At 41.3% G+C, this 27,627-nt stretch overlaps 1 protein-coding gene across 1 annotated transcript in view; it reads left to right on the forward strand.

The window, feature by feature from the left end:
• CA10 (carbonic anhydrase 10) overlaps positions 1 to 27,627 on the forward strand; it is a 509,356-nt gene that overhangs the window by 63,214 nt on the left and 418,515 nt on the right. The window contains exon 3 of the mRNA XM_035026805.1: positions 22,619 to 22,693. Coding sequence (XP_034882696.1) covers positions 22,619 to 22,693 — 75 coding nt within the window. The remainder of the gene's footprint in view (positions 1 to 22,618; positions 22,694 to 27,627) is intronic.

Consider the following 27,627-nt stretch of genomic DNA (forward strand, 5'->3'; position numbering starts at 1 on the left):
CAGTAACCGTAGGAATACATACATGTTTTTGAGTTACTGTTGTTTCTGAGGAATATTTCAGCATGAGTAGTAGCATCAGTGCCATTTCATGAATCTGTCTGCAAGTTGCTTATCAATAATTCATCATGTTAGTTATTGTAGCTTTAAAATATTGATATCTGAACATGTAAGTCCCTAACCTTATTTTTTTAAAGATTTTATTTATTTATTTATTTGACAGAGAGAGAGCACAAGCAGGGGGAGCCGCAGGCAGAGGGAGAGGGAGACCAGGCTCCCCATAGAGCAGGGAGCCCGATGCAGGGCTCGATCCCAGGACCCTGGGATCGTGACCTGAGCCAAAGGCAGACGCTTAACAACTGAGCCACCCAGGCACCCCTAAAATTGTGAATTCTTTTAAGCATACTGCAAAACTACTAAGAATATGTCAAACAGTAATGTACCCACCATTCTGAAAAAGCAAATATTAACATTTTGCTATATTGCTTCAGATACTTTTATTTATTTTTTATTTTTTTAAAAGATTTTATTTATTTATTTGACAGCGAGAGAGCACAAGCAGGGGGAGCAGCAGAGGGAGAGGGAGAAGCAGGCTCTCCACTGAGCCGGGCGCCCAATGTGGGACTCGATCCCAGGACCCTGGGATCATGACCTGAGCCAAAGGCAGACGCTTAACTGACTGAGCCACCCAGGCACCCCACTTCAGATACTTTTAAATAAATAAAACTTGTAGTAATCTGTATACCCCTTTGCAATTCCATTCCCCATTCTCTGTCCTCCTCTTGAGATAATAACTTCCTTGAAGTTAGTGTATATCTATGTTTTTATAACTTTACTATATATGTATGCATGCATAGAATGTATAGTTTTATTTTGTGAGTTTTAGGGTGTGCATATTATAAGTTACATTCTATATATTTTAGATAATTACTATCTTTTACAAATTACTTTCTCATTTAATATAATTGTAGGTCTATCTTAATACTTAAAGACCTTCTTGCATATGAATACGACAATTAATTGACCTATGTTAATGAATATTTCAGTTATTTCCATTTTTCACTTCCAGTCTTTTTGTGCCATTTTGTTTCAGGCATATTGTTAGAATACAGAATATCTAATTTAAAAAATCCAATATGAGAGTCGACAGCTTATAATAGTTCAGTTTAATAACTTACATTTTTAGTGATGACTAATATATTTGAATTTATTTTCCCATTTTGTTTTCTATCAGTATGATTTTCCTTGGTCCTCTCCCCTCCTCTGCTCTGTGTGTGTCTCTCTCTGTCTCTCCTTTCTCCATTCTTGACTCTATTGGATTGTTTTCTTCATTGCTTTTTTGTTTTTTTGAAAGTTATACATTTCTTTTGACAAGAAATGGTGTACAAATAATGATTTTTTCCCCATTTCTTTTCAGTAGTTGTGGTTATGGTTCCCAATCCTCCTCTATTGTTGGTTCAGAGCTTCCAGACAATATAGCTAGTAAGGCCCATGAGCTTTAGCATCAAACAGACTTCATTTAAATCCTGCATCTGCCACTGAAGAGCTTATGACCGTGGATAAGTTATATAATGTTTCTGAATTTTAATCTCCAGAACATTTTCTGTGTTGTAGATTTGTCTTGATTGAGTGAAATGGTACATATGAAGTGCCCAGAAGATCAGCTGGCATGCATCCGTCACTGAATAAATGCTAGCTTTTCCTTTTTCATAGTTATTTTAATCATCCTTGTTTTCTTTCTAATTAGAATGGGGATGCCCATTGATTTAAGTTATTTCTCCCCTTTGCCCCAAATAACTCTACTTCTAACGCGTTTTTGAAGGAATTAAGCACAGGTGCAGTGAAGCTTTATTCACAAGAATGTCTAGTTTTCTGAATAGATGTAAGGGAATAGTTGGACAGGAGGAAGACAGCCCTGTCGAAGGGGTGATAGGTCTTTCCTTCAGTGTCCCCCTCAACCTGTGCCTTTACGTGAAGCCTTAAACATGGTCCAGCTGTTTGCTAGAGTCCTCTTGCCTCCCACCTGCTCCTTTTCTATTTCTCCAGTCCCGGTGACCTCTTCTCTCTAAATGTCTCAAATCCTGTTTTACCTCTTGGCATTTGATGAGCTTCTTTCTCTCAATACCTCTCTCTTTCTCTTTTTATTACAGTTCTCTAAAGATAAACCTCGTATCTATCCTTTTCTTGAAAAGCCCTCACTTGAGTGCGAAAGTCTCAGCTCTACCACTTACGACCAGTGAGACCCTGGGCGAATGACTTAACGTCTTTAATTTTGGTTTCCACACCTGTAAAATAGGGAAGATGGAAGTTAACACTACAGAGGGAGGGTCTATGTGAGTTTAACTAGTCGATGTACATAAAGCGCTTGAATAGTACCTACTATTAAAAGCTATTTAAATGATAGCTATTATTATGACTATTTCTTCTCTTGGCTGACTCTACACTACTGAGAACACCTTTTTGAGTCCAGCTCAAGCCCATAACCCAATGCCAGCCAGCCCTGACCCCTGCCATGGCACCTTCGCACACCTTCCACTCCCCCAAGCCAGCGTCTCTCGGTTTAGTGGCTAGGTATGCACACGCTGGTGACACAGAAACTCAGCGGAGGTCAATATTGGTCTAATTCATGTGAACTTCTTCAATCTTCCAATCCGATCTTTTTGACCTTGAAAATGAGAGCACAGCATCTGCTTCTGCAGCACACAGACTATGTCTCGTTTTGCCTACCTTTTGAAATTTATGGTCACATGACCCTGGATGTTCCAAAGGAAGCGGATTTGTTGAATTGCAGAGCATTAACTAATGATGAAAGAGCATTTGCCTACTTTCTGAACAAAATATGGTCGGAGGAAATCTGGCCAGGATGATGGGAGCATTTTATAATCCTTAGTGTGTTTTTCCACTGTTGTGCTTGGTGATTTTTTTTTTTTTTTCCTGAAAGCCAACTGTTCTCTTAGCTCTAAGGAAAGGCATTTGCCTCACTTGTGTGATAAAACAGTCTTTGTTTGTAAGGGTTTTCCTTCTTTTTCCTTTCTTGGTTTTGTTATTAAATGATGGCGTGTAACATTTATAACCGAGATAAGATGTTCTCAGCATTCCCAGAAGCTTGAGAAAACCTATTGTTTGGTGGGGGTGGAGGGGAACAAGTCATTTTAAAGTATGTTTGTTCCTTTGTTCCTTTAAAGATTAACTTTTGGAGAGGATCTCAGAGAAAGCAGGCTCCCATAGTTCTGTCTTTTCATTCATAATAATCTGTCTTTGATTTTACAAGCGGGTAGACCTTGAGGGTAGTCACACGGCGTTCTGGAGGTGGATGATTACAGAACAAAAGAAGCTTTCTCATCAAACTTGGTTCCTGTACTCGGTTTTCCTAGGCACAGAGTGCGTGTTCTGTTCCAGAACCCCGCTACACAGGCCAACAGGACAAAATCTCACCTCTGCAGATTTCTTGAGTGGAATTAGTGCATGTACTCTCAGAAAAGCTTGGATTTGCTGACTGCTAAACTAATAATCCAGAATAATGAGGTTAGATGTTCTGTTGGACTGACAACGAATCTTCTCTTTTACAAGTCACTGAAAATCCTTTTTTTTATGTAAAGTTGGAAGGGCACCATTGGAATACCAGAGGCCTTAAATTACAGTACTCCTCCTTGCCATGAGCTCGTCTGAAGGCTTTCACCACCCTGGGCCTCAGTTTCTCCATCTGATAAACAAGGGGGGACAGAAAACAAGATCTCCAAGCTCCCTTCCACATCTCTTATTCTATGTCATATCTTCATTTTTTTCTGAACCTGCTAGCCCATATTGAGAAGAAAATGAAATATAACTAGATAGTTTGTTTATAATTATGACTCATTGCATTTACCCTCTTACATGACAGTTCATTCCAGTAGCCATTCTCCCTTGAATAGAACAGGAGTTGAAGAAAGAATGGGAGGTCATGTTGAATATTTGCTGATGGAGAACGGTTACTCGGAGAAAGGGGAACCCTCCCCACACTCAGCCCCATCACAACCCAGCCTTTAATACCTTCAAAAAGCTTATTTCCTTGAAATTTGCCTTTTTCATCTAACATTTATTATTTATTTATTTATTTATTTATAAAGATTTTATTTAATTAATTGACAGAGAGACAGTGAGAGAGGGAACACAAGCAAGGGGAGTGGGAGTGGGAGAGGGAGAAGCAGGCTTCCCGCCGAGCAGGGAGCCCGATGTGGGACTCGATCCCGGGACTCCAGGATCATGACCTGAGCCGAAGGCAGTCGCTTAACCAACTGAGCCACCTAGGCACCCCTTCATTTAACATTTAAATAAAAGGAAAGTATCTGAGTCCCCGGGTTTCTAGTAATTGGGTCTTTTCTGTTGTCAAATAAATTGGTTTTATTGATTTGTCAGGGAGCAAATGATGATGAGGAAAGCAGGAGAAAGGCAGAGGGTACAGGAGGAGAGGGAGAAGGTGCACATTCTTGATTTAGGTTGGACAGCATCCATACAAGACAAAATATTGGCCAATATGTGGATGATCTGATTTGACTCCAGATGCCCTGCAGGCAAATAATTCAAAACAGCTACAGCTACATATGACAAAGACTGTGGCTATGTGTAGGAATAACCATCTAAACTGGGACACCCCTGAAAGCAAAGGAGGGTCCTATTTATATTTATTTTGGGACAGTAAGGGTAAGTTAGGAATATCCTGGGCAAATTGAAATTTAGAGACACCCTGGCTATATCTTCCCCAAAACATGTTACCTTCTCTTCTTGGTTCATCTCAGGGCAATGGGAAGCTTTCAAAATTCTCTGTAGTATTACTGAGGAACATGGAGGGTTCTATAAGATTTACCTTGGTTCTGTCAAGTCAAACCGCATTATGTAGTCCACTGCTAGACAACATTGGCCTAGCCTCCTTTACATTTAGATGTATTCAGAAGACTAAGTTCTAGTCAATGGAATGTGCGTGGAAGTAATGAGCATCATTTCCGTATTCAGAAGACTAAGTTTTAGTCAATGGAATGTGTGTGGAAGTAATGAGCATCATTTCCGTATTCAGAAGACTAAGTTCTAGTCAATGGAATGTGCATGGAAATAAGGAGCATCATTTCCAGGCTGATGCCACGAAAACAACCTGTGAGAGCTACCCCACGCTCTCCTCCCTCTGGCCTGATGTCCACAGCATGGTGGTTTGAATCCATGTGGTGTGGACAGCAGAGCTACAAGGCAGAAGGAGCCTGGGCCCTGCACTCAAGAGTCTTACGTCAGTCAGGAAACCCAGTTTAAGATTTCACAGGTGTGAGAAACTTGTCCTATGCCACTGAGACTTTAGAGATTACCTGTTACAACAGGGAAACTACCATCACTAGTGTTACCTTAGCTCCTACGCCTCATGAACATTTGCCTCAAATATATTAAAAACATCTCTTTCTTTCTCACTGAACTGTAAGCCTCTCCAAAACAGAAACCCAGAAGAGGTAGTCAAATGTAGATTACATTATAATGGTTTTTTTTTTGATTGGATTGAATTGAATCTTATTAAATTGGGCAGAAATGAAATAAATTGTACATAAAGCGGTAGTAAACCTCAGATGGTAAAGCTTACTTTCATCTGGAGGGAACATGGATGGTTTCAAGGAGAAGGTGGCCTTTGAGCTGATATTTGAAGAATTCGGAAATGTCATGAAGAAGATGATGTTACAGGAAAAAGAAGTAGCATGAGCATTTGACACACATAAACAAGAGCAGATAGTTCAGTCTAAGACCTAGAGTCAGTCGGTGAAAAACAAATGTCTAAATTTACTTTAGTTCAAAATATTTACCGCGGAACTGTTCTGGTAGGAGAAAAAACCCATGAGGATACAATTTAATTAAGAAGATGGCGTATATGAGACACAAGTATGTAATAAATGCTGTCAGAGCACAGAGAAGAGACCCTCGAGAGTAGAGTAAGTTAAAAACAAACAAACAAACATAAATTAACCACACCATACAGGTCATGGAAAGCCTCACTAGGACACTTGTCCATTATTGTGTAACCATTGGGAGCATTGAAGGTACGTTTTAGTGATCCAGTTTGGACATTGTTTTGTAAATAGTTGGTGTCATTGAAGATTTTTGAAGAGTCCATGAAAGACAGGAGCAAAATACTGCTCTAGGAGGAGAAATCTTTTTTTTTTTATTATTTATTAGAGAGAGAGAGAGAGAGAGCGCACATGAGAGCAGGGGGAGGGGCAGAGGGAGAGAATCTCAAGCAGACCAGACTCTGTGCTGAGCACAGAGCCCAGTATGGGGCTCCATCTCACAACCCTGAAACCAGGACCTGAGCTGTAATCAAGAGTCGGATTCCCCTAGGAGGAGAAATCTTAATAGTGGGGTGGGTGTGGGGCAGCAGTGGGAGCATGGAGATGGGGAGTCCTGTGATTAGGCAGTTGTAATTGCCCATGCCAGTAGTTATTGAGGACTTGTGTCTGGGCATTATAAATGTGTGGGAAAGAATGGATTAAAGCTATAGCAGATGTAGAATCAAGTCTTAGTTTCTTCAGTATTGGAGGTGGGTAAGTATAGGTTGGGATTAGTGTCAGCTGTGAGTGACAGAAAATACCAAATAAGATGGAGAGTTCGTTCTTTCTTGTAAATGTAGGCAGTGTAGGGATTCTAGCTCCTTCTTTCTTGTTACTGGCAACGAGGCTTTTGCTTTATGGTTCAAGATGGGGGCTTGAAGTCTTACCATTGTATGCACATTCTAGCCTTTTGGAAGGGGTGAGAAGAGGCATAGCATTTCCCTTTAACACTTCCTGGTTCTGACTAAGATCTCATTAGCCAGAACTTAGTCACATGCCCACACTTAGCTACAGGGGAAGTAGGGAAGTGTCTTTATTCTGAGAAGTCATGTGCCTTCCTAAAAACTAGGGCTTCTCTTGTAAAGGAAGAAGAAGAAGAATATGAATATTGGGACATTATTCTTACTGTGTTTGACACAGGGGCAAAACACTACTGTTGGGATCGTGAAGTTCTGGAAAATAGAAGTGCCCTATTGAGTGAGCTGCTGAAAAGGTTGGATGGACCTGGAATGGAATGTCCTGGGGAAGAATATAAATTTTCAAGTCCTGTCATTGAAGTAGTAGCTATGATAGGTAGAATGATCAAGTCTTTCCAGTTACAAGTCTCCAGGTAATTCAGATTCCAAACTTTACTTTCGTCTTTGTTATTTAAATAATGAAACTCTAGTTCGACTGGTCTGGACTGCACAGATATGCTCCTAATTCACTGGCTCCACCGCTTACAAAGTATGTGACAGTCCCTGTTATGTACTCCATGGTCAGCAAACACTCAGTGGATCAGAATGTGAAAGAAGGACAAAACGATGTTGAGCTGCAAATACATGAGAAAAATAAATTAATAAACCACCCTGGCCTTTTCTTAAGGTTTGCATCTGACCCTCTGTCCCATCATGGCTAATTGATTGCAGAGGGTGATTTTGTCTGCTTTCTCTGCAGCCCACTGACCTTGGCTTTGTCCTAGCAAATAGCACAGGTTCCCAGTATGAGTTCCTAGAATGGGTTGTTTTCCTGCTTCAAGTCTCTGGTCCTGTTTCCGCAGGCTCCTTGCTGACTGCACTTTGATTTGCAAATGTCCTAAGTGTCCTTAAGGGCTCCTGAGCTCTCCCTCAGTCTGGCAGGGCTGTCTTTTTCCTTCTGAGTTGGCTCAGAATTTAGAGAATGGGAGTATGCAGACCAATGCTTCTATAGGCTGTGATTTTTGTTTGTTTGTTTCAACCAGATTCAGGTGAAATTATGCCATAGCTTCTGATTTCTTCTTCTGAGCATTTTCTACTTTTTCCCTTTTGCTAGATTCCCGTTCTGCCTCTGGGTGCACGCTTCTCCCTACCAATGCCACCACCACTGACAGCAAATAATAAAAGTAATGGGTGCAGTTTATTGGGCATAAAGTATTGTCTTTTTTTTTTTTTTTTTAAGATTTTATTTATTTATTTGAGAGAGAGAGAGCATGAGTAGGGGCTGGGGCTGAAGGAGAGGGAGAAGCAGACTCTCCGCTGAGCAGGGAGCCAGATGTGGAACTTGATCCCGGAACCCTGAGATCATGACCTGAGCCAAAGGCAGAAGCTTAACCAACTGAGCCACCCAGGTGCCCCTAAAGTATTGTCTTATATACATTAGCATATTTAGTATTTCTGACAGTCCTTCAAGGTAGTTATTCCCAGTATTCAGATAAAGACATGGAGGTCTTTTGTGTGTGTTTAACTGAGCATTTTAAAAGTGAAATGATTTGCCCAGAGTGACACAAAATTTAGTAGTGAATTTGTGATTCAACTCTGGGATGCTGCATATTCTCCATTATTTCACACTGCTTCTCAAAAGACACCAACTACCTTGCTTGTTTCTTTTCATTTGACTTAGCCTTACTGAATTCAAGCTTAAGAGAGAAATGAGGAAGTTTTAGTCTCATTCAAAGCTACTAGTTTTGATGGAAAGTTTTGTATTAAATGAGATTAATCCCACAATTGACTAACTCATTGATTTTAGGAATTACCAATGTTTATCAGCTGCAGTTTAAAAAGTGTTGGAACACTACATCAAAAACTAATGATGTACTGTATGGTGACTAACATAACATAGTAAAAAAATGTTTCATTGTATCAATAGTCTTAGTATTCTGATTACAACACATACATTTTCCTTCTCCCCATGATGGAGAGGGCAGGGTGAACCTGGGCGTGGACTTGAATTTTTGGGGTCTGAAGTTTCATCCACCTGTTTTAAAACATAGACAGAACCTACTACCAAATTGATCTATGGTATTTATGGAAAATACGTCTATACCTGATTCTAAGATAATAAATAACAGTAAAAAAATGGAATACAAAAGGTGTCCTGACTTTAATGAAATGTTCATCACAAGAATTTATGATGGAAAAGAATCATTCATTAGACAGTTACAGTGCTTCTTGAATAGTTGCCTATTTGTCAGAAGTCAAATTGTTTTTAAATGGATTAGCATTATTCTATCATTATATATTTTTCTTGAGGTTACCCCAATATTTCTGTTTAAAAATAATCACTTACAGGGGCACCTGGGTGGCTCAGTCAGTTGAGCGCCTGACTCTTGATTTCAGTTTAGGTCATGATCTCAGGGTTGAGAGATCGAACCCCGCATCAGGGAGTCTGTTTGAGGATTCTCTGTCTCCTCTCTCTCTGCCTTTCCCCCAGCTTGCACTCTCTTTTGCTCTCTAAAAAATAAACAAAGAAATCTTTTTTAAAAAAGTATATGAAGAAATCGGTGAAGCCATGAGAAGACCAAGGAGACATGACAGCTAAATGGAATGTGGGATCCTGATGGGATCCTGGGAACAGAGAAAGGACTTCAGGTTAAACACATAGGGAATCTGAGTAAAGTATGGACATTAGTTAATAATAATGTATCAATACTGGTTCATTACTTGTGACAAAGGTACTGATGAAGCTGATAGTGATAATAAAAGACACTGGGTGTGAGTATATGTGGGGAGTCTCTATCTTTGTAATTTTTCTATGAAACTAAAACTATTCTAAAATTTATCCCTATCTTATATCTGTCTGTCTATCTATCTATCATCTATATATCTATCAAAAGTAAATAAAGATACCAGGACTAGCACCAGACCACTATTTTTCTCTCCTGTTTCTTTTTTGTTGCCACCCTTAGTGGCCTCTCCCTCTCAAGCTCATCTCAGATTTTCCTCCTCAATTCAACTTCTAAGTATTGAACATCCCAGAGCTCTATTCTCTGTCCCTTTTGGTCTCTCTCTTTATATTTTCACACTTTTTTTTTTTTAAATTTTATTTATTTGACAGCGAGATATAGCGAGAGAGGAAACACAAGCAGGGGGAGTGGGAGAGGGAGAAGCAGGCTTCCCGCAGAGCAGGGAGCCCGATGCGGGGCTCGATCCCAGGACCCTGGGATCATGATCCAAGCCAAAGGCAGATGCTTAACGACTGAGCCACCCAGGCGCCCCAGTTTTCACATTCTTCTTGATGACCTCTTTTATTTTTTTTTTTTTTATTTTTATTTTTTTTTAAGATTTTATTTATTTATTTGACAGAGAGAGAGATAGTGAGAGCAGGAACACAAGCAGGGGGAGTGGGAGAGGGAGAAGCAGGCTCCCAAGGAGCAGAGAGCCCGACGTGGGACTCGATCCCAGGACCCTGGGATCATGACCTGAGCCGAAGGCAGACGCTTAACGACTGAGCCACCCAGGCGCCCCGATGACCTCTTTTAAACTCAAGGTTTTAAATATCATTTATATGTCAAAAAGTCATGAATGTATATCCCATTTTGACTGTCTTCAGAATTCATTTTATATCCAGCCATCCACTTGGCATCTCCCTGTAAATGCTTACTCACCATCTCAAATGGAACTCTTGACTTCACTTCATGCTCCAAAGATAGTCTTCCCCAGTCCCCTTTGCCAGCTCAATAACTGTCAACATCGAATCACTCAGGCCAAAAAAGGTAGGCGTTATCTTTGATCTGTGGTCTTTTAACTTTCATCATTCATTGCATCAGCATGTTCTCTTCACTCTTCCTTTAAATGATATGGTGTCCATCCACTTCTGTTTTCACCAACACAATCCTAGTTGAAACCATTGGATCACAACCTAAATTATCAGCCTCATCTTGAACCATCTTTCCATGCATCTACTCTGGTTCACCCATAGTGGCTACTTCTCTGTTTCTTGAAAAGCCAAACTCCTTCTTGCCTTCGTAGGGTCTTGAATCCACCTGAAATACAAGTGCTGTAGATCTGCATAAGACTAGATCTTTTTTGTCATTTATTTTATTTTATTTTATTTTTTTAAGATTTTATTTATTTATTTGACAGAGACAGAGACAGCGAGAGCAGGAACACAAGCAGGGGGAGTGGGAGAGGGAGAAGCAGGCTTCCCGCCGAGCAGGGAGCTCTATGTGGGGCTTGATCCCAGGACCCTGGGATCATGACCTGAGCTGAAGGCAGTCGCTTAACGACTGAGCCACCCAGGCGCTCCTCTTTTTTGTCATTTAAATCTCAGATTGTCATAACCTGAAAGGCCATCAACTGTCACACAATCTAAAGTGTCCTTCCAGTCACTTTCCTATTATCTTGTCCTAATCTTTAATTATACTGCAGAATACTTTCTGTACATAATTTTCTCCTTCTAGTTTAATTCAGTTGCTTTTTATTTTCCTGTCTCCCTCCAGTAGAATACAAGTTCTTAGAAAACAGGATGTATGTTTGATGGTTAGAACACTGCCTGACAATTGTAGGTACTCTGTGATGTTTGTTGAAATAATGAAAGTGACAAATGAGAAATAAACACTAACATTCTGAAATTCAGGGATGTGAGGGATCACAGTGGAACTGAAGTGATCAGGAAAAGTTTCTTGAAAGGAGTGGGAATTGGTGAGCCTTTGAGAATTGAGTAAGACTAGTCAAGAAGAAGTAGGTAAAGAGGGAATTCTGGGCGGGGGGAAAGGCTAAATAAAGCAAAGGTGTAGAAAGAGTAATAAACATGAATCCTTGGGGACAGCAGGTAGAGCAGAAATTTTATAAAGATTATGAGAAATGAGATCAGACCGAGTGGTCTAGATTCTAGAATACCAGGCGAAGGGACTAAGAATCATCCATGGTAGGGACTTTTCTCTCTTGTTGATTTTTGACTCAAGCTACATTTGAGCCTCTTAACTGCAGTCTCCTAAACGTTTTAGGTGAAAGTAATACAGTCTGTTTTACCACCAATTTTTGTTTTTTTTCTTTTCCTTAATCTCCCAACTCACATACAATTTTGATGTCAGCTTGCTTGAGTCTGGCCGAATGTGCCAGGTGATTCTAGCTTATATATAGTTCCTGTGCTTGAATAGTCAGTGTGTGGCCCAGTTAGTTAGCACAATCCTTGATCTGAGTGTTCTGTCTAGTTTTTATGGTAAATGGGGGTCACGTAGGGTAGAGGAATAGAAATGAGTCTCATTCTTGTCTCACAACTTCAAAAATGTAAAGAATGGTGCAGATGTAAATACTCGCAGATATGGTGTCACCCCCAGCCCCACCATACTTTTAAATGAAACACATTGAGCTTAAATAAAAGAGTTTGCTATGGCTGTGATTTCCCAGGCAGAGTGTCAGCTCCTGGTGGTCTTCCATCTGTCAAGTGAGTGTGGGCCTGTCCACCAACTTGAAACTGCTTTTGTCAACATTCCCATTGACCGCAAATGCAGGCATCACACCAACAAGTCTTTGGATATAAACTAAAATCTCCCAAGGGTTGTTTGAGCGGGACTGCAATTTTGTATAACGTTTGACTTCATGATAGCATTTTTCATGCATTCGTCCAGCAGTTACTGGGCATCTCTTCTTCTTCTTCTTTTTTTTTTTTTTAAAGATTTTATTTATTTATTTGACAGAGAGAGACACAACAAAAGAGAAAGAACACAAGTAGGGGAAGTGGGAGAGGGAGAAGCAGGCTCCCTGCTGAGCAGGGAGCTGGAGGTGGGGCCCGATCCCAGGACCCTGGGATCAGGACCTGAGCCGAAGGCAGATGCGTAAAGACTGAGCCACCCAGGCGCCCCTGGGCACCTCTTCTGGGCGACGCTTTGCATAAATAATGGTATTTCAAAAGAAGGTATGTTCTCTGGCCTCAAAATATTAGTTTAGTGTGAAAGAATGACATGGAAACAGGTAAATGTGGGGCACTATCTCCGTGCCAAAATGTAAGATAACACATAATATCAGGGGTGCATGGAGGAGAGAGAGACCTACAGAAGTCAAGCACTTGGGGAAGAGTATTATCCCTGGCAGGTCCAGTGGGTGCCACAAAATATACCAGGATGGCCATTTACATTTCTCCTAGTGATCCATGCTCTTCTCGATGTTCCTGCTTCCCATGTAGGGGGCACAATCGGCCATTAAGGGAAAACGGTGATTGTCTTGGGGATAGGGAATGTGATCCTTCCCATTCTGCATTCAGTGATAGCAGGATATTTTCACCTTCCAACATTTGGTGTTCTACTGATCAGTGCCTCCTTCCTTATGTTACCTCCTTAGGCAGAGAAAAGGAGTTTCTTAAGGACACTATACTGTTCAGAGCTCCTCCTACCTCATTTAAATGAAGTAGCACGGTAGTAACTGTGTTCTAAGTGCATCTCCCCTATATTTTGTTCTGTCTTCCCTTATCATAGTCCACCTGGCACAAATAACATCGCACTGACCAAGGGCTTGGAAGTGCATTTTTGCAATGTGCGTGCTTACAGTTAGGTGCATTTTGATGGGAGTTTCCTTAAGCAATCTCCCTTCCCCTGCGAGAGCCCTTTGTAAAAGCTCTTCTGTTCCATCTTGCACCATTTCCCTCCCTCCCACGCCAGCTACTCTCAGTGCTGCCCTTGAGTTTTCTTTTCCATGAGGTCAAGAGACCACTATAATTTCCACATGGAGATGGTCCCAAGTTGTGTTTTCTCTGAACCTAAGGTAGTGATAGGGATTGAAAATAGAGAGAAATGTTGCAAAAGTTCATCTCAAAATGATGTGAAACAATTAACATGTGAAAATATAATTACTTTATCTATGGACACAGAGAATCCCAGGATGAGAATCCCAGGAGTTATCCAGAAACATGCTTTATAGACTTAAGGGAAGGGTAATAGGGGTTTTAGGAATCAGTCAGTTCCTTTATGACTGTTTGAAAATCCCAGCATGGGGGTGTGGACAGTGTTTATAGGAGACCCCTACAAGTTTGGTGGTTAGCCCAGTGGAAATAGTGTGTGTGTGCAGGGGGGCCATATTGACTTTTATGTAGACTCTGGTGGCCAATTTCGGGAATTTGGAAAAGATTTAGTATTACACGTCCATTCTACAGTGCTTATTGATCAGATGCCATATACCTGTAATTAGAAACTCATGTCTTTCCAAATTCTAATTTTCCTTTTAAAGTAGCTCACTTCTAAACATTTGAGTAGGGAAGCGGAACTAGATGACAAAAATCGTTTCTAGCTGTAAGACAGGAATCAACCCAGTGCTGCGCACCACAGGCTGAATCCAGCCCTCCATGTGTGTTTGTAAATACCATTTTATTGGCACACAGCCACAGCCATTCATTTATATATTGTATACGGCTGCTTTTGTGTTACTGTGACATAGATGAGTCGTAGGGACAGGGACAGTATGGCCTTCAAAGCCTACAGTATTTATTATCTGGCCATTTACAGAAAAAGTTTGCTGACTCTTGGTCTAAGACACTATATATATATATATATATATATATACACACACACATATATATATGTATTTTTTTTTTCTTTTCTTTATTAGGGGCATCCCTTCTCTGTTCGTCCATTTCCTCAACTGCCCAAGAGGAGATCGGAGCAATGAATTCTGTGTCTCTTTCCAAATCCAGAGATTCTGAGTTTTCTTTTAAAACTCACAATTTCTCAAACTGCCACAATAAAAAAAAAGTTGAATAAAATTGAAATATGTTTTCCTTACTATCAAGAGGGGCCCCTTGCTATGTGTATCTCCTCATCTGGCAGTGATGACAGCTTTTACTGTCAACACAATTTTTTTGATTAGACACCTGGATTTTCCCCAGGGGCTGGTTGCACGGTAGGTAAAGAAATCCAGTGCACCGGCAAAGTGCTGCAGAGGCTAAGGCTGCTTTCTGTTCACCTGTTTGCTCTGAGAATTCTCAGCTGGCTCTCTACTCACTGGATATCAGGAGGATCTGGCTGGGAAGGTTTAAAATTAAAAGCCAGTACCTCTCCTGGTGCACTGTTTGGAAACAAGCCACTCATGCTTACTGTAGCAGAGCTTTAAATATATTTTTTAAAGATTTTATTTATTTGTTAGAGAGAGAGAGCGAGAGCGCACAAGCGGGGGGAGCAGCAGAGGGAGAGGTAGAAGCAGACTCCCCGCTGAACAGGGAGCCCGATGTGGGGCTCGATCCCAGGACCCTGGGATCATGACCTGAGCCAAAGGCAGATGCTTAACAACTGAGCCACCCAGGTGTCCCTGAGCAAAGCTTTAAATGAGGTGCCTTTTCAATGTGCTGTCCTATCTTTCCAAACTGCCCAACAGTATGAGGCCAGACAGGGCATACAATGGCATTCAATAACACATTGTATAAAACGCCTTCCTTTTCTTCACATCTAGCCTGCAGGTATCATATTTTATAATTGATAGACAGCAAGTGGGCCCAGCTCAGGCTGATTGATTTTTGCAGGGCGAGTTTGGATCCTTCACCAGGCATGTCAAAGAAAGCAAACGGAAACTCTGCAGTTCTGTCGTTCTAACAGACTTCATTCAGATGGTTTGATTGTCTTGCCGCCTGTTAAACTCTTACATAATTTCACTTCTGAATGGGTAGGGTAGCTGAAGGATCAATGACTGGACATGAAAGGAGAGCAGGATGTTTTGCTGCTTTCTGGATGGAACAGAAGCTTGCGGTGATACTTCTGTCCATTGCAATATCCATAATTATCCAAGGACTTCATTTTCTTCTACCTTTTAAATGACATCTCCTGGGACTCCTGGGTGGCTCAGTCGGTTAAGCGTCTGCCTTTGGCTCAGGTCAGGATCCTGTGGTCCTGGGATCGAGTCCCGCATTGGGCTCCCTGCTCAGTGGGGAGCCTGCTTCTCCCTCTGCCTGCCACTCCCCCTGCTTGTGTGTTCTCTCTCTCTCCCCCCTCCCTTTCTAATGAATAAATAAGTAAAATCTTTTTTAAAAATGACATTTCCTAAATCAGTGCTTAGGTCAGACTGATAGGTCTTCCTTATAATGAGCCTCTGTGTGTGTGTGTCTGTAGGGGCTGGGGGGGTTGCCTATATGCACAGAGAGAAGAGAGAGAGAGAGAGAATAGGAATGTATCTAAAAATCTGAACACTTAGTCATTTTACTCAGGATTGTATTGGAATTGCTTTCCCTTTTTGTCATCTTAAGAACATCTTTGCTTTCTCTTTCTTCCTCGCTGCTTTTCCTTTGCTGGAAATGATAGTTTCTCAAGGATATGGTCAAATGGCAAGAAAAAGAAAAAATATTGAAATGTGTAATGCGGCGGCATGTGGACTTGACACTATAATTCAGATATATAGGGAAATGTGTCTTTTGTCTAAAAGTTTTCTGATTAGCGTTCAACATGCTTTATTCTCATTTAGCATGGATGAATGGTGCTGTAAATAATCCTGTTAGGTCAGTGACTGTCAAGAAGGGCATTGTGAGATTGTTTTATTTTTTTAAAGATTTTATTTGAGACAGAGCGAGAGCAAGAGAGAGAAGGAGAAGGGGGAGGGAGAAGCAGACTCCCGCCTGAGCAGGGAGCCCGATGCGGGACTTGATCCCAGGACCCCGGGATCATGACCTGAGCCGAAGACAGACACTTAACTGACTAAGCCACCCAGGAACCCCTTGAGATTGTTTTAATGAAAAATACTGCATTTAGCACCAACTGGGTCAGGGCAGGCAGAGAATATGCTCTGCAATATATTTGACAGTTTCAAACAGTGATACATTGTCCCATGTCCCAGCAGACATTCAAGTGAGTGAAAAATTTTTATTTATATGAGCATATAAACTCTATGTTGCTTATGAACACAAAGTATCTCTTACATAGTTTTAGTATGTCCTCTTCTCCAGCAATGCAAATACTGTGTCTATCAAGGGAAGATGGTACTTTATTTTGTTCTGAACTTTGCCAAGGGTAGTTCAGTATTTTGGAAAATCACACCACTGAGAGCAATGCCACTTGTGGATTGTGGCCTCTCCAATAGAGTACAACTGTCTTATTTTTTTTTTTAAGGTTTATTTATTTATTTGAGAGAGAGGTGGGGGGGTGGGAAGAGCAGAGGGAGGGGGAGAGAATCTCAAGCAGACACCCCGCTGAGTGCAGAGCCCAACACTGGGCCCAATCCCAGGACTCTGAGATCATGACCTAAGTCAAAATCAAGAGTTGGACACTCATCCGACTAAGCCACTCGGGTGCCCCCCAACTGTATTATTTGTACCTGTTTCAATCAAATATCCAACTTCTTCATTCTTCTGGTGTATCATAACCAAGTATTTACAAATTGAAATATATTTTATTACAAATTATACATTTATCCTTTATATTACAGTTAAAGCATTACATTATGTTGATTGTTTTTTGAAATTATGTGCATAAATTAACAGTCAACAAGCTTTTTCTGAAAAGAGCCACAGAGGAAATATTTTAAGTTTTGCAGGCTAATTGGTCTTTGTCACAAGACAAGAGTCTATTCAACTCTGTCACTATAGTGAAAAAGCAGCCATAGACAATATGTAAAGAAATGGACATGGCTGTGTTTCAATAAAACTTTATATTCTTCAATAACTTTATAACTTCAATAAAACATTGAAATTACCATTTAATATAATTTTCACACGTCATAAGATACTCTTTTTTATTTATTTTTTTGACTACTTAAAATGCAAAGCCTTCTTAGCTTTTGAGTGGTACAAAAACAGTCAGTGGACCGTCTTTGGCTACTAGATGATAATTTGCCAATCTCTGTTCTAATGCATCATGCTCAAGCATACACACTGAAATATATATTATTATGAATTACATTTATTTCTCCTTTACATTATAGCTAAAGCACTGTGTTAATTATTTGAAATGGATATGTGTAAGTACTATCAATGAAAAGTTTTTTTTTTTTTTTAAAGATTTTATTTATTTATTTGAGACAGAGAATGAGAGACAGAGAGCATGAGAGGGAGGAGGGTCAGAGGGAGAAGCAGACTCCCTGCCAAGCAGGGAGCCCGATGCGGGACTCGATCCCGGGACTCCAGGATCATGACCTGAGCCGAAGGCAGTCGCTCAACCAACTGAGCCACCCAGGCGCCCTCAATGAAAAGTTTTGTAAAACAACTTGGTAAAAATATTTAATATAAAACAGAAATTTTTGAGTGCTGTGAAGATCCTCACTTGTAATGATGAGATATATACAGAAGAGTGTGGCTTCTCATTGTGGTTTTGATTTGTTTTTTCCTGATGCCAAGTGATGTTGAGTATTTTTTCATGTGTCTGTTGGCCACTTGGATGTCTTCTTTGGAGAAATGTCTGTTCATGTCTTCTGCCAATTTCTTCACTGGATTACTTGTTTTTTAGGTGTTGAATTTGATAAGTTCTTTATAGACTTTGGATACTAGCCCTTTATCTGATACGACATTTACAAATATCTTCTCCCATTTTGTCAATTGTCCTTTGTTTTTGTCAACTGTTTCCTTTGCTGTGCAAAAGCTTTTTATCTTGATGATAAAAAGTCCCAATAGTTCATTTTTGCTTTTGTTTCCCTTGCCTTTGGAGACATGTCTAGCAGGAAGTTGCTGTAGCCGAGGTCACAGAGGTTACTGACTGCATTCTCCTCTAGGATTCTGATGGATTCCTGTATCACATTTAGGTCTTACAGCCATTTTGAGTTTATCTTTCTGTGTGGTGTAAGAAAATGGTCCAGTTTCGTTCTTCTGCATATGGCTGTCCAATTTCCCCAGGATCATTTGTTGAAGAGACTGTCTTTTTTCCCTTGACATTCTTCCCTGCTTTGTCGAAGATCAGTTGACCATAAAGTTGAAGGTCCATTTTTGGGTTCTCTATTCTGTTCGATTGATCTATGTGTCTGTTTTTGTGCCAGTACCATACTTTTTCTGATGATTAGAGCTTTGTAATAGAACTTGAAGTCTGGAATTGTGATGCCACCAGCTTGGTTTTCTTTTTCAACATTCCTTTGGCTATTCTAAGTCTTTTCTAGTTCCATACAAATTTTAGGATTATTTGTTCCAGCTCTTTGAAAAATGTTGGTGGTATTTTTTTTTTTAATTTAAAAGATTTTATTTATCTGACAGAGAGAGACAACAACCAGGGGGAACTGCAGAGGGAGAGGGAGAAGCAGGCTCTCCACTGAGCAGGGAGCCTGATGCAGGGCTTGATCCCAGGACCCTGGGATCATGACCGGAGCCGAAGGCAGACCCTTAACCAACTGAGCCACCTAGGCGCCCCTGTTGGTGGTATTTTGACAGGGACTGCATTGAATGTGTAGATTGCTCTGGGTAGCATAGACATTTTAACAATATTTTTTTTCCGGTCCATGAGCATGGAACATTTTTCCATTTCTTTGTGTCTTTCTCAATTTCTTTCATAAGCGTTTTATAGTTTTCAGAGTACAGATCTTTTACCTCTTTGGTTAGGTTTATTCCTAGGTATCTTATGGCTTTTGGTGCAATGAGATACCACCCTACACCAGTCAGAATGGCTAAAATTAACAAGTCAGGAAACGACAGATGTTGGTGAGGATGTGGAGAAAGGGGAACCCTCCTACACTGTTGGTGGGAATGCAAGCTGGTGCAGCCACTCTGGAAAACAGTATGGAGGTTCCTCAAAAAGTTAAAAATAGAACTACCCTATGACCCAGCAATTGCACTACTAGGTATTTACCCAAAAGATACAAACGTAGTAATCTGAAGGGGTGCCTGCACCCCTTTATAGCAGCAGTGTCCACAATAGCCAGACTATGAAAAGAGCCTTAGATGTCCATTGACAGATGAATGGATAAAGAAGATGTGGTATGTATATACAATGGAATATTACTCAGCCATTAAAAAAGCGAAACCTTACCATTTGCAATGACATGGATGGAACTAGAGGGTATTATGCTAAGTGAAATAAATCAATCAGAGCAAGCCAGTTATCATATGATTTCACTCATATGTGGAATTTAAGAAACAAAACAGAGGATCATAGGGGAAGTGAGGGAAAAGTAAAATAAGACAAAATCAGAGAGGGAGTCAAACCATAAGAGACTTTAATCATAGGAAACAAACTGACGGTTGCTGGGGGGTGTGGGGTAACTGGGTTATGGGCATTAAGGAAGGCACATGATATAATGAGCACTGGGTGTTATATAAGACTGATGAATCACTGAACTCTACCTCTGAAACTAATAATACACTATATGTTAATTGAATTTAAATAAAATAAAATTAGAAAAAAAAAAGAGAACATGGCTTTCCCAAGTACCTCTGAGAATAAGGAAAGAAGGCCATATTTATGGTTTAAATTGTTCAAGACAGTCAATTTTGTGAGTTTCAATAAAACTCAAAAATTCCTGTCTTTGATAAGGAAAATCAATCCTGGCTTATCTCTAATGCAAAGCTGTTAAGTGGTATCTGCAGTTCAATACTTTTGGGCTTTCAGATATGTGTATCTCTTCCACACTTGGAACATGTTTCATGTCCAGCAGAGTTAGGCTGAAGTTTAGTGAAATATCAGAGTTGTTTGTTTGTTTTTTTGTTTGTTTATTTGAGTTTTTTTGTAGGATGTACTGCCTATGAGTTTTATTTAATTATCATCAAGATGAGCATTACAAAATGTTTCAAAATGAGCTGCTGTAGGGGCACCTGGGTGGCTCAGTCAGTTAAGCATCTGACTCTTGGTTTCAGCTCAGGTCATGATCTCAGGGTCCCAGGATCAAGCCCCACGTCGGGCTCCATGCTAAGCACAGAGTCGGCTTGAGATTCTCTCTCTCCCTCTGCCTCTCCCCACCCTGCCCTAAAATGAATAAATAAAATCTTTTAAAAAAAATGGGCCACTGGGTCTGAGTGCATTAGGTGAATCTGATCTCACAGACTTCTAAACCTTTGTCATTCTCCTCTTTGTCCTATGACGACCCTCCAATGATCTGGGAAGGAGGGGGAAGATGGATCATGCAATATCAAGGCTCAGAGGAAGCATCAGAATTGTTCTGAACCAGAGAAATGTCCTTTGTCCACCTACTTGGTAAACTTTCCAGCCATATAACTCTTGATCTGGTTTCTTAACTTGGTCAGGCATAAAGAATTCCTAGCTGATTTCAAATCTCCTTGTCTTTCCCTAGTACCACAAATACCAGGAGTCTGTTGACTCTTCCACTTGGCTCCCTGGCTGGACAAAGTCTCTCCAGCCTCTGTGTTGAGGCCACTTCTCCCTTTGCCTGCTGCCCCAGAACAGATGCACTGGCCTTCCACTCAGCTGCCTTTAGGATCTTCCTCAAGGGCTGTGGGAGCTCTATCCATTCCACATGGAAATGGGGTACTGGGTAACCCAGTGTCCTTTGACGCATCCCAAGCCCTCGACTTGTGCTGGGCAACTTGAAAGGTGATATCTTTCCAGATCCTTAAGTAGCTTCTTTGTCCCTCTTCTATTTGTGTCTCAACCCCTACTCAACCCCCACTCAACCCCCACTGTCATCTCCAGAAGGAGTGAGCTTCTCTTTCACTCGTCCTCTGTCATAAACCATTCTTCATCACAGAACTGCAAGCCTCGGCGGGCTTAATGTCATACGCAGAAAAAGTATTTTCTCTCTACTATGGGGAGACACTTGGAGCTAAGCTATTGAAGCTCATAGGGAAGCCAATTTGGCACATCCTCCCTATGCAAAGCTGTGCTTTCAAACGCATTGTCTTGGACCATGTTCTCTAACCCAGAATGATGATGCATCTAAAGGAGACTGAAAAAAGAACAAGATTTATTTATTTTATTTATTTTTTTTTCTAAAGATTTTATTTATTTATTCATGAGAGATAGAGAGAGAGAGGCAGAGGCAGAGGGAGAAGCAGGCTCCCCGCGGAACAAGGAGCCCGATGCGGGACTCGATCCCAGGACCCCGGGATCATGACCTGAGCCGAAGGCAGACGCTTAACCGACTGAGCCACCCAGGCGTCCCAAAAAGAACAAGATTTAAAGAAAGGCAATGAATGTTAAGGTTTAACGTTTGCTATGTACTCGCCAAATTACAGATATGGTTGAAATTACCTTATTTTCTTCCAGTGTGACTGACAGCTGAGATGTGAATGCAGTTCAGGCATCCACGTAAGTGTGTATGCTGCCTGCACTTTGGGGCGGACACCCACATGTAATAGAATCACCGCAGATCACCCACCAACTGCCGTAAAGGTTAAGGATTATCCTGAGGTCCTGTCAGCATGAGCTCACAGATCCCTATGCTATGTCCCAATTTCTTGGGCTTTCCGTGTTTCTCCCTATGACGACAAAAGCTCTCACCATGATGATTTATATTCTTGTTTTCATTTCCTGGGGCCTGAAGAAAGCCCTTCCCTCTTCTAGCCCAGCCCTTTTAGCAAATGCCCTACCTCTTTTCCATTCCTAAGGGGTTTGTGCACGTGTAGAGTTCTTGGCTGGCTTGTGGCTGGGATCAGCTTCCTCTCCTCAGTCCCAGTGGAGGGTGTGTGTGTGTGCGTGTGTGTGCGTGTGTGTGCGTGCACATGCACGCACGTGTATGCATGTGTACTGGGGCAGGTGCAGAAAAGAGGTGAGTCAGAGGTAGAGACAAGTGACAGGGGAATTCAGATAGGCTTAAATACATAATTATTGTCGATTTCCCTTGCATAGAAATCTCCTGAGTGCTTTTTTTATAAAAACACGAAGACAGGATATTGTGAAAAAAAAAAAGGAAAAGGAGGGTAGCTGCTGCATTTTGTAGGATGACTTGTGGGTAGAAGAGGATTATTGTATGTACATTCACCCTTCTTCCCAGACAGGACACAGGGATCCTCCACTAGCCTCTCAGTGTCTCTTCCTTTTTTTCCCCCTACAGCTCAACAGAATTCACCAAAAATCCATGAAGGCTGGTGGGCGTACAAGGAGGTGGTCCAGGGAAGCTTTGTTCCAGGTAAATACACATTTATTCTTATTCTTTTATTTTTTTTTAAAGAAAGAATTTGAATGAAATATAATATTATTTCCAGAATTTTGCGTTTGCTGCACGCTCGGGAAGGTATTGCAAGGAGCAGTGGCGTCTCTCGTACACAGTGGGAATAAGACTTTTCCGTCAAGGGGCCGTTTGTTCAAGAGTGACAGTTCCACCAAGACCCCCTTTCTCCATGGGAGCCTACAACCCTAGGCCTTTCCCTTGGGTGGCTCTGCCAAGGAGAGGGCTGCGGAGGACAGAGGATTGAAGCTCTGTCTGTTGGAATTTGCTTAAGCGAGAAAGAGCCTTTTTTTTTTTTTTTAACATTAATGAAACAGGAAGTCTGGAAAGGCTGACCATGACAGGCTTGCTGGGATGCATGCTGTCACTGATGTCACTTTAGTACCATCTGTGGTCAGGACTTAGCAGATTGGGCTAAGCATGGGCTAAAAATAATGGCCGGAGTGGACGCTGTCAGCATGAGTGGGGAGAGAACTGAAGACAAATTAGAGCCAGAAACATACCATGGCTTTCGTGTCAAAGGAAGGCGGGGGTCCCTGTGGTCCCCCACCACTCTGACCTTAATCACGGTCCTCCTCGTTCTGCTGTATCAGACTTTAGTTGGGAGAGAGGCAAGAGAAAGAGCAAGAATGTTAAGGAGAAGGATGGACAGAAAGGCAGGTGAGATATCTCAGTATTTTTAACTGCCTAGATGTGGGAAGGGAAGAAATGCAGCTCTTGAGAGGAGTCGATATGGAGTTCCCCATTTGGGTGCTAAGCACAGAGGGCTTCATGTTTCGGTAGAGATCTTTGTAGTTGGTGGCAGGTGGGAAGAGCAGTGTCCCCAGCTCACTTGGTTCGTTCTTGGCTGCTGTCTCTCGTGTTCTGGTTCTTCTGTGGAGCTCCTGACGTCAACTGTGCAGAGCGCCGCAAGTTACTAAACCCCTCTGAGCATTACTTTCTCGGTTGTACCGTGGGATGGTAACTAACCCATGCTCTTGGGGCTTTCCAGTAGGAGGAAAGCAGCTTGGTGAGGGAGAGGTGGGTGACCCACGAAAAAGCCAGCTGGCTGCCAAATAGCCTCTTAAATTGAGACTATTAACTGTACAAATTTACTATGGCACATTTATTCCTTGGCTCAGTGGGCATAGAAACTGGTCTTGATTAATTCACCCAGAAATGATCAGGTTTCTAATAATAATCTTGTAACAACTTAATCGACACAAGCTATATTCATGTGGCCTGATCTAGATACATGGCATTTTATCCTTGACAACTGGGGACATCCCTTGCCAATGGATCGAGTGCTTATGGTTTTTCTGAGGAATCTGCTTCTCATATTCAAGGCATCCCAGAAATTGTATTTATAATTATGTGCTTGTGCTTTGCAATTATGGAATTAAAGCAACAAAGGGCATTCCCTCCAGGTTATAATGAGTCTTGCCAAACTAATAATATCCTCCAGTATCTTCTGTAGTGACTGAAGTGCTCACGGATAATACTGAATAAGCCCTGCAAAATTTTGCTTTTCTGCTCCACATTTTATTTTTGATGTTTTCCCCTCGGTTGGCACATCCCTTCTTTACATGTGTTCAAAGCCCTCTTTTGATTTGGTTGTTGCTTCTGAGACAGCCACAGGAAAGTTTTATCTTTCCTTTTGTGTGTTGATTTAAAAAAGCTGAACTCTTCCTCATTTCCAGCTTTATAGGAGATAATATGTATAAAACGTGCAGTGAGGACTCAAGTCGGACACACCTGGCGTTGAGTCTGGGTCTTTGGCTTCCTACTGGTCGTTCTGTCAGCAAATTGCCTACCTCCTCTCAGATCCTTGGGTTATTCATCTGTTAAAATGGAGATAAGGACCCAGTTAGCCTCATGAGGTTTTGTGAGGATTAAATTATATAATGCAAGATAAGGTGCTTATGGTAATGTCTGAGGCATGGTGTGAGTACATGTCAGTTGTTCTGGGTATAACTATTATTATTTTATCAATAGCAGTGTAATTGGAAATTTGATACTTCTCTGCTTGGGAAAAAGCAGAAAGCTATAAACTGGAAACATAGTAATGCAAGTGAGGGTCTCTCATGATGCATAGAACAAGGAAGATGCTTAGTAATTATTCCTTGGATTGGTGAGCTCACCTGCTCTCTACACAGTGGCCAACTGAGAAATGACTTTATCGTCCTCTGCATCTAATGGTCCCAAAGTCCTTTGGCTTCCTGGAAAAGGAGACTGGCATCTAATGATTTTACTTCTTAAACTTTGGGGCACTCCACTCTGTTAAAAAAAGATAAAGAGTCATGAGAATTTTTGAATTAAGTAACTGGACCTGAGGCTGTGGCATCTGACACACTCCAAATGACCTACTTTGTCTGAGTTGGTGCTTAGGGCAAATGGTGGACCCTTTATCTCTTATTATCATTGCTGAGTATAAGGTCGAGAGTGTTCTTTGCTTTGCCACTGGAATTTTCTTCATGTTACAGATGTGTGAAAAAGAAGAGAACTTAGTATGACTAGACTATTTGGGCAAGTTTTATTGCCCCATGGGTTCTTTGCAGGAATATCTAGAAAAAAGTTGGCATAACAGTTGTGAATCTGTGATTTCAACAAAGCTTGTGGTGCAAAGAAATACATGATTTCTCTAGCAATGGCAAGCACAAGGTTAATTTAGCACCAGAATAATCCACTTTGGTCAGTTTAAAGCACCTATGGACTAACCACCTGATGCTGAGCACCATGCATGGGGCTGTTGATAAAGAGGTAACTGATACATGGTTCTTATTCAAGGGTATACCCACCGTCTAAAGAGGAAGATGAGCCGCAAACCTGTGACTCGGTATAACAAGGGCTCTAATAGGGTTTATGGAACATGTAAAGGCATCCATAAAGGATTGTGATTCTGCCTGCCTGTTGATTAGCAGACTTTGTTGTTTTCCTGCTCAAATCCGCACTTTCATCAAACCTCACCCCTAACTACAGCCTGCTTTGCAGGCAGAACCCTGATTTTATTTATGTTCACCCACCACACAGCCATGTGCTCAGAGAAGGAGTCCCTTTCCAGCCCCAAAAAGTTACTTTTGATTAGTATCTACCCCACTAATGGTGATTTCAATCTCTTTCTTGAGAGTGATTGATTTAGACATCATGATGGCTATTTTCATGTGTCAAATTGGCTTGTTAACAATACCAAGATATTTGGTCAAACACTGTTCTAGATGTTTTGGTGAAGATACATTTTTTTTTTAAAGTAGACTCCATGCCCAGCATGGAGCCCAAAGTGGGGCCTGAATTCATGACCCTGAGATCAAGAGCTGAGCTGAGATGGAGAGTCAGACGCTTAACCAACTGAGCCACCCAGGCGCCCCATTGTGAAGTTTTTTTTTTAGATGAGATTACCATTTACAGCAGTGAAGCTTAGGTAAAGCGGATTACCCTTCCTAATGTCAGTGGACCTCATCCAATCAGTTGAAGGCCTTGAGAGAAAGACTGAGGTTCCTCAAGGAAGAGGGAATTGTGCTTCCAGAACCTTTTGGCCTCAAGCTGCAACATCAACTCCTCTCTGGGTCTCCAATCTGCCACCCTTCTCTGCAAATTACAGATTTGTCAGTCTCCACAATGAAATGAGCCAGTTCCTTAAAATAAATCTCTCTCTCTACACACAGACACACACACATTCTATTGGTTCTGTTTCTCTGGAAAACTCTGACTGATTCACTAATATAGACATGAGCCTGGGTAAACAATTCTGTCCACGGTGGGGACAAAAGCTACACCAAAGATGACGAAACAGGGGTGCCTGGGTGGCTCAGTCATTAAGCGTCTGCCTTTGGCTCAGGTCATGATCCCAGGGTCCTGGGATCGAGCCCCGCATCGGGCTTCCTGCTCTGCAGAGAGCCTGCTTCTCCCTCTCCCCCTCCCCCTGCTTGTGTTCCCTCTCTCGCTGTCTCTCTCTCTGTCAAATGAATAAATGAAGTCTTTGAAAAAAAAAAAAAATGACGAAACAGAGACTTGCAATGAACGCAGCTCTTGCATGGCTTACTTGGTAGCATTAAATTAACCATGGAACGGCCTCATTTTCTTAAGTTAGACAACAAACCTCTTCCTGTTGGAGCTGTTTGGAGTCAGGCTTTCTGTCACTTGCAGCCCAAAGCATTCTCCCAGATTCAGGGTTCTCAGTGGAGGAGGAGGAGAGGGTGGGGTAATATCGGAGTGAACCGAGCTGGCAGTGGGGTCGAAATGCAGCGTGGGTGTGGGGAGTGTCTACAGGGCAGGGCGCACCATGGGGCTCATGCGTGAGATTCTTTGTGTTTCACGTTCAAGAGCATAGACACAGTTCCTTTAAAAATAGAGGAATTATAAGACATCCCAGAGCTCTGGAGGGACACAATCAAATGTGTATTTTAAAAAGCCAGCTCTGGCTATAGTAATGAAGATGTCCTGCATTTTGATAAGAATATCAGAGGCACCAAGGATTCATGAGGATTAATGAGGTGGCTTCTTTCTTTCTTTCTTTCTTTCTTTCTTTCTTTCTTTCTTTCTTTCTTTCTTTCTTTCTTTCTTTTCTTTATTTCTCTCTCTCTTTCTTTTCTTTTCTTTCTTTCTTTCTTTCTTTTCTTTTCTTTCTTTCTTTCTTTCTTTCTTTTCTTTTCTTTCTTTCTCTCTCTCTCTTTCTTTTCTTTTCTTTTCTTTTCTTTCTTTCTCTCTCTCTTTCTTTCTTTTCTTTTCTTTCTTTCTCTTTCTTTCTCTCTTTCTTTTCTTTCTTTCTCTCTTTCTTTCTTTCTTTCTTTCTTTCTTTCTTTCTTTCTTTCTTTCTTTCTTTCTCTCTCTCTCTCTCTCTCTTTTTTTTTTTAAATCATCCAGGCAAAGGTAGCAGGCACCTATACCAAGACTGTGAAAAAAAAAAAACAAACCAAAAA

This window comes from Mirounga leonina, unplaced genomic scaffold, assembly GCF_011800145.1.
Source record: "Mirounga leonina isolate KUSES-001 unplaced genomic scaffold, KU_Mleo_1.0 Mir_200, whole genome shotgun sequence".
Classification (NCBI taxonomy): domain Eukaryota; kingdom Metazoa; phylum Chordata; class Mammalia; order Carnivora; family Phocidae; genus Mirounga; species Mirounga leonina.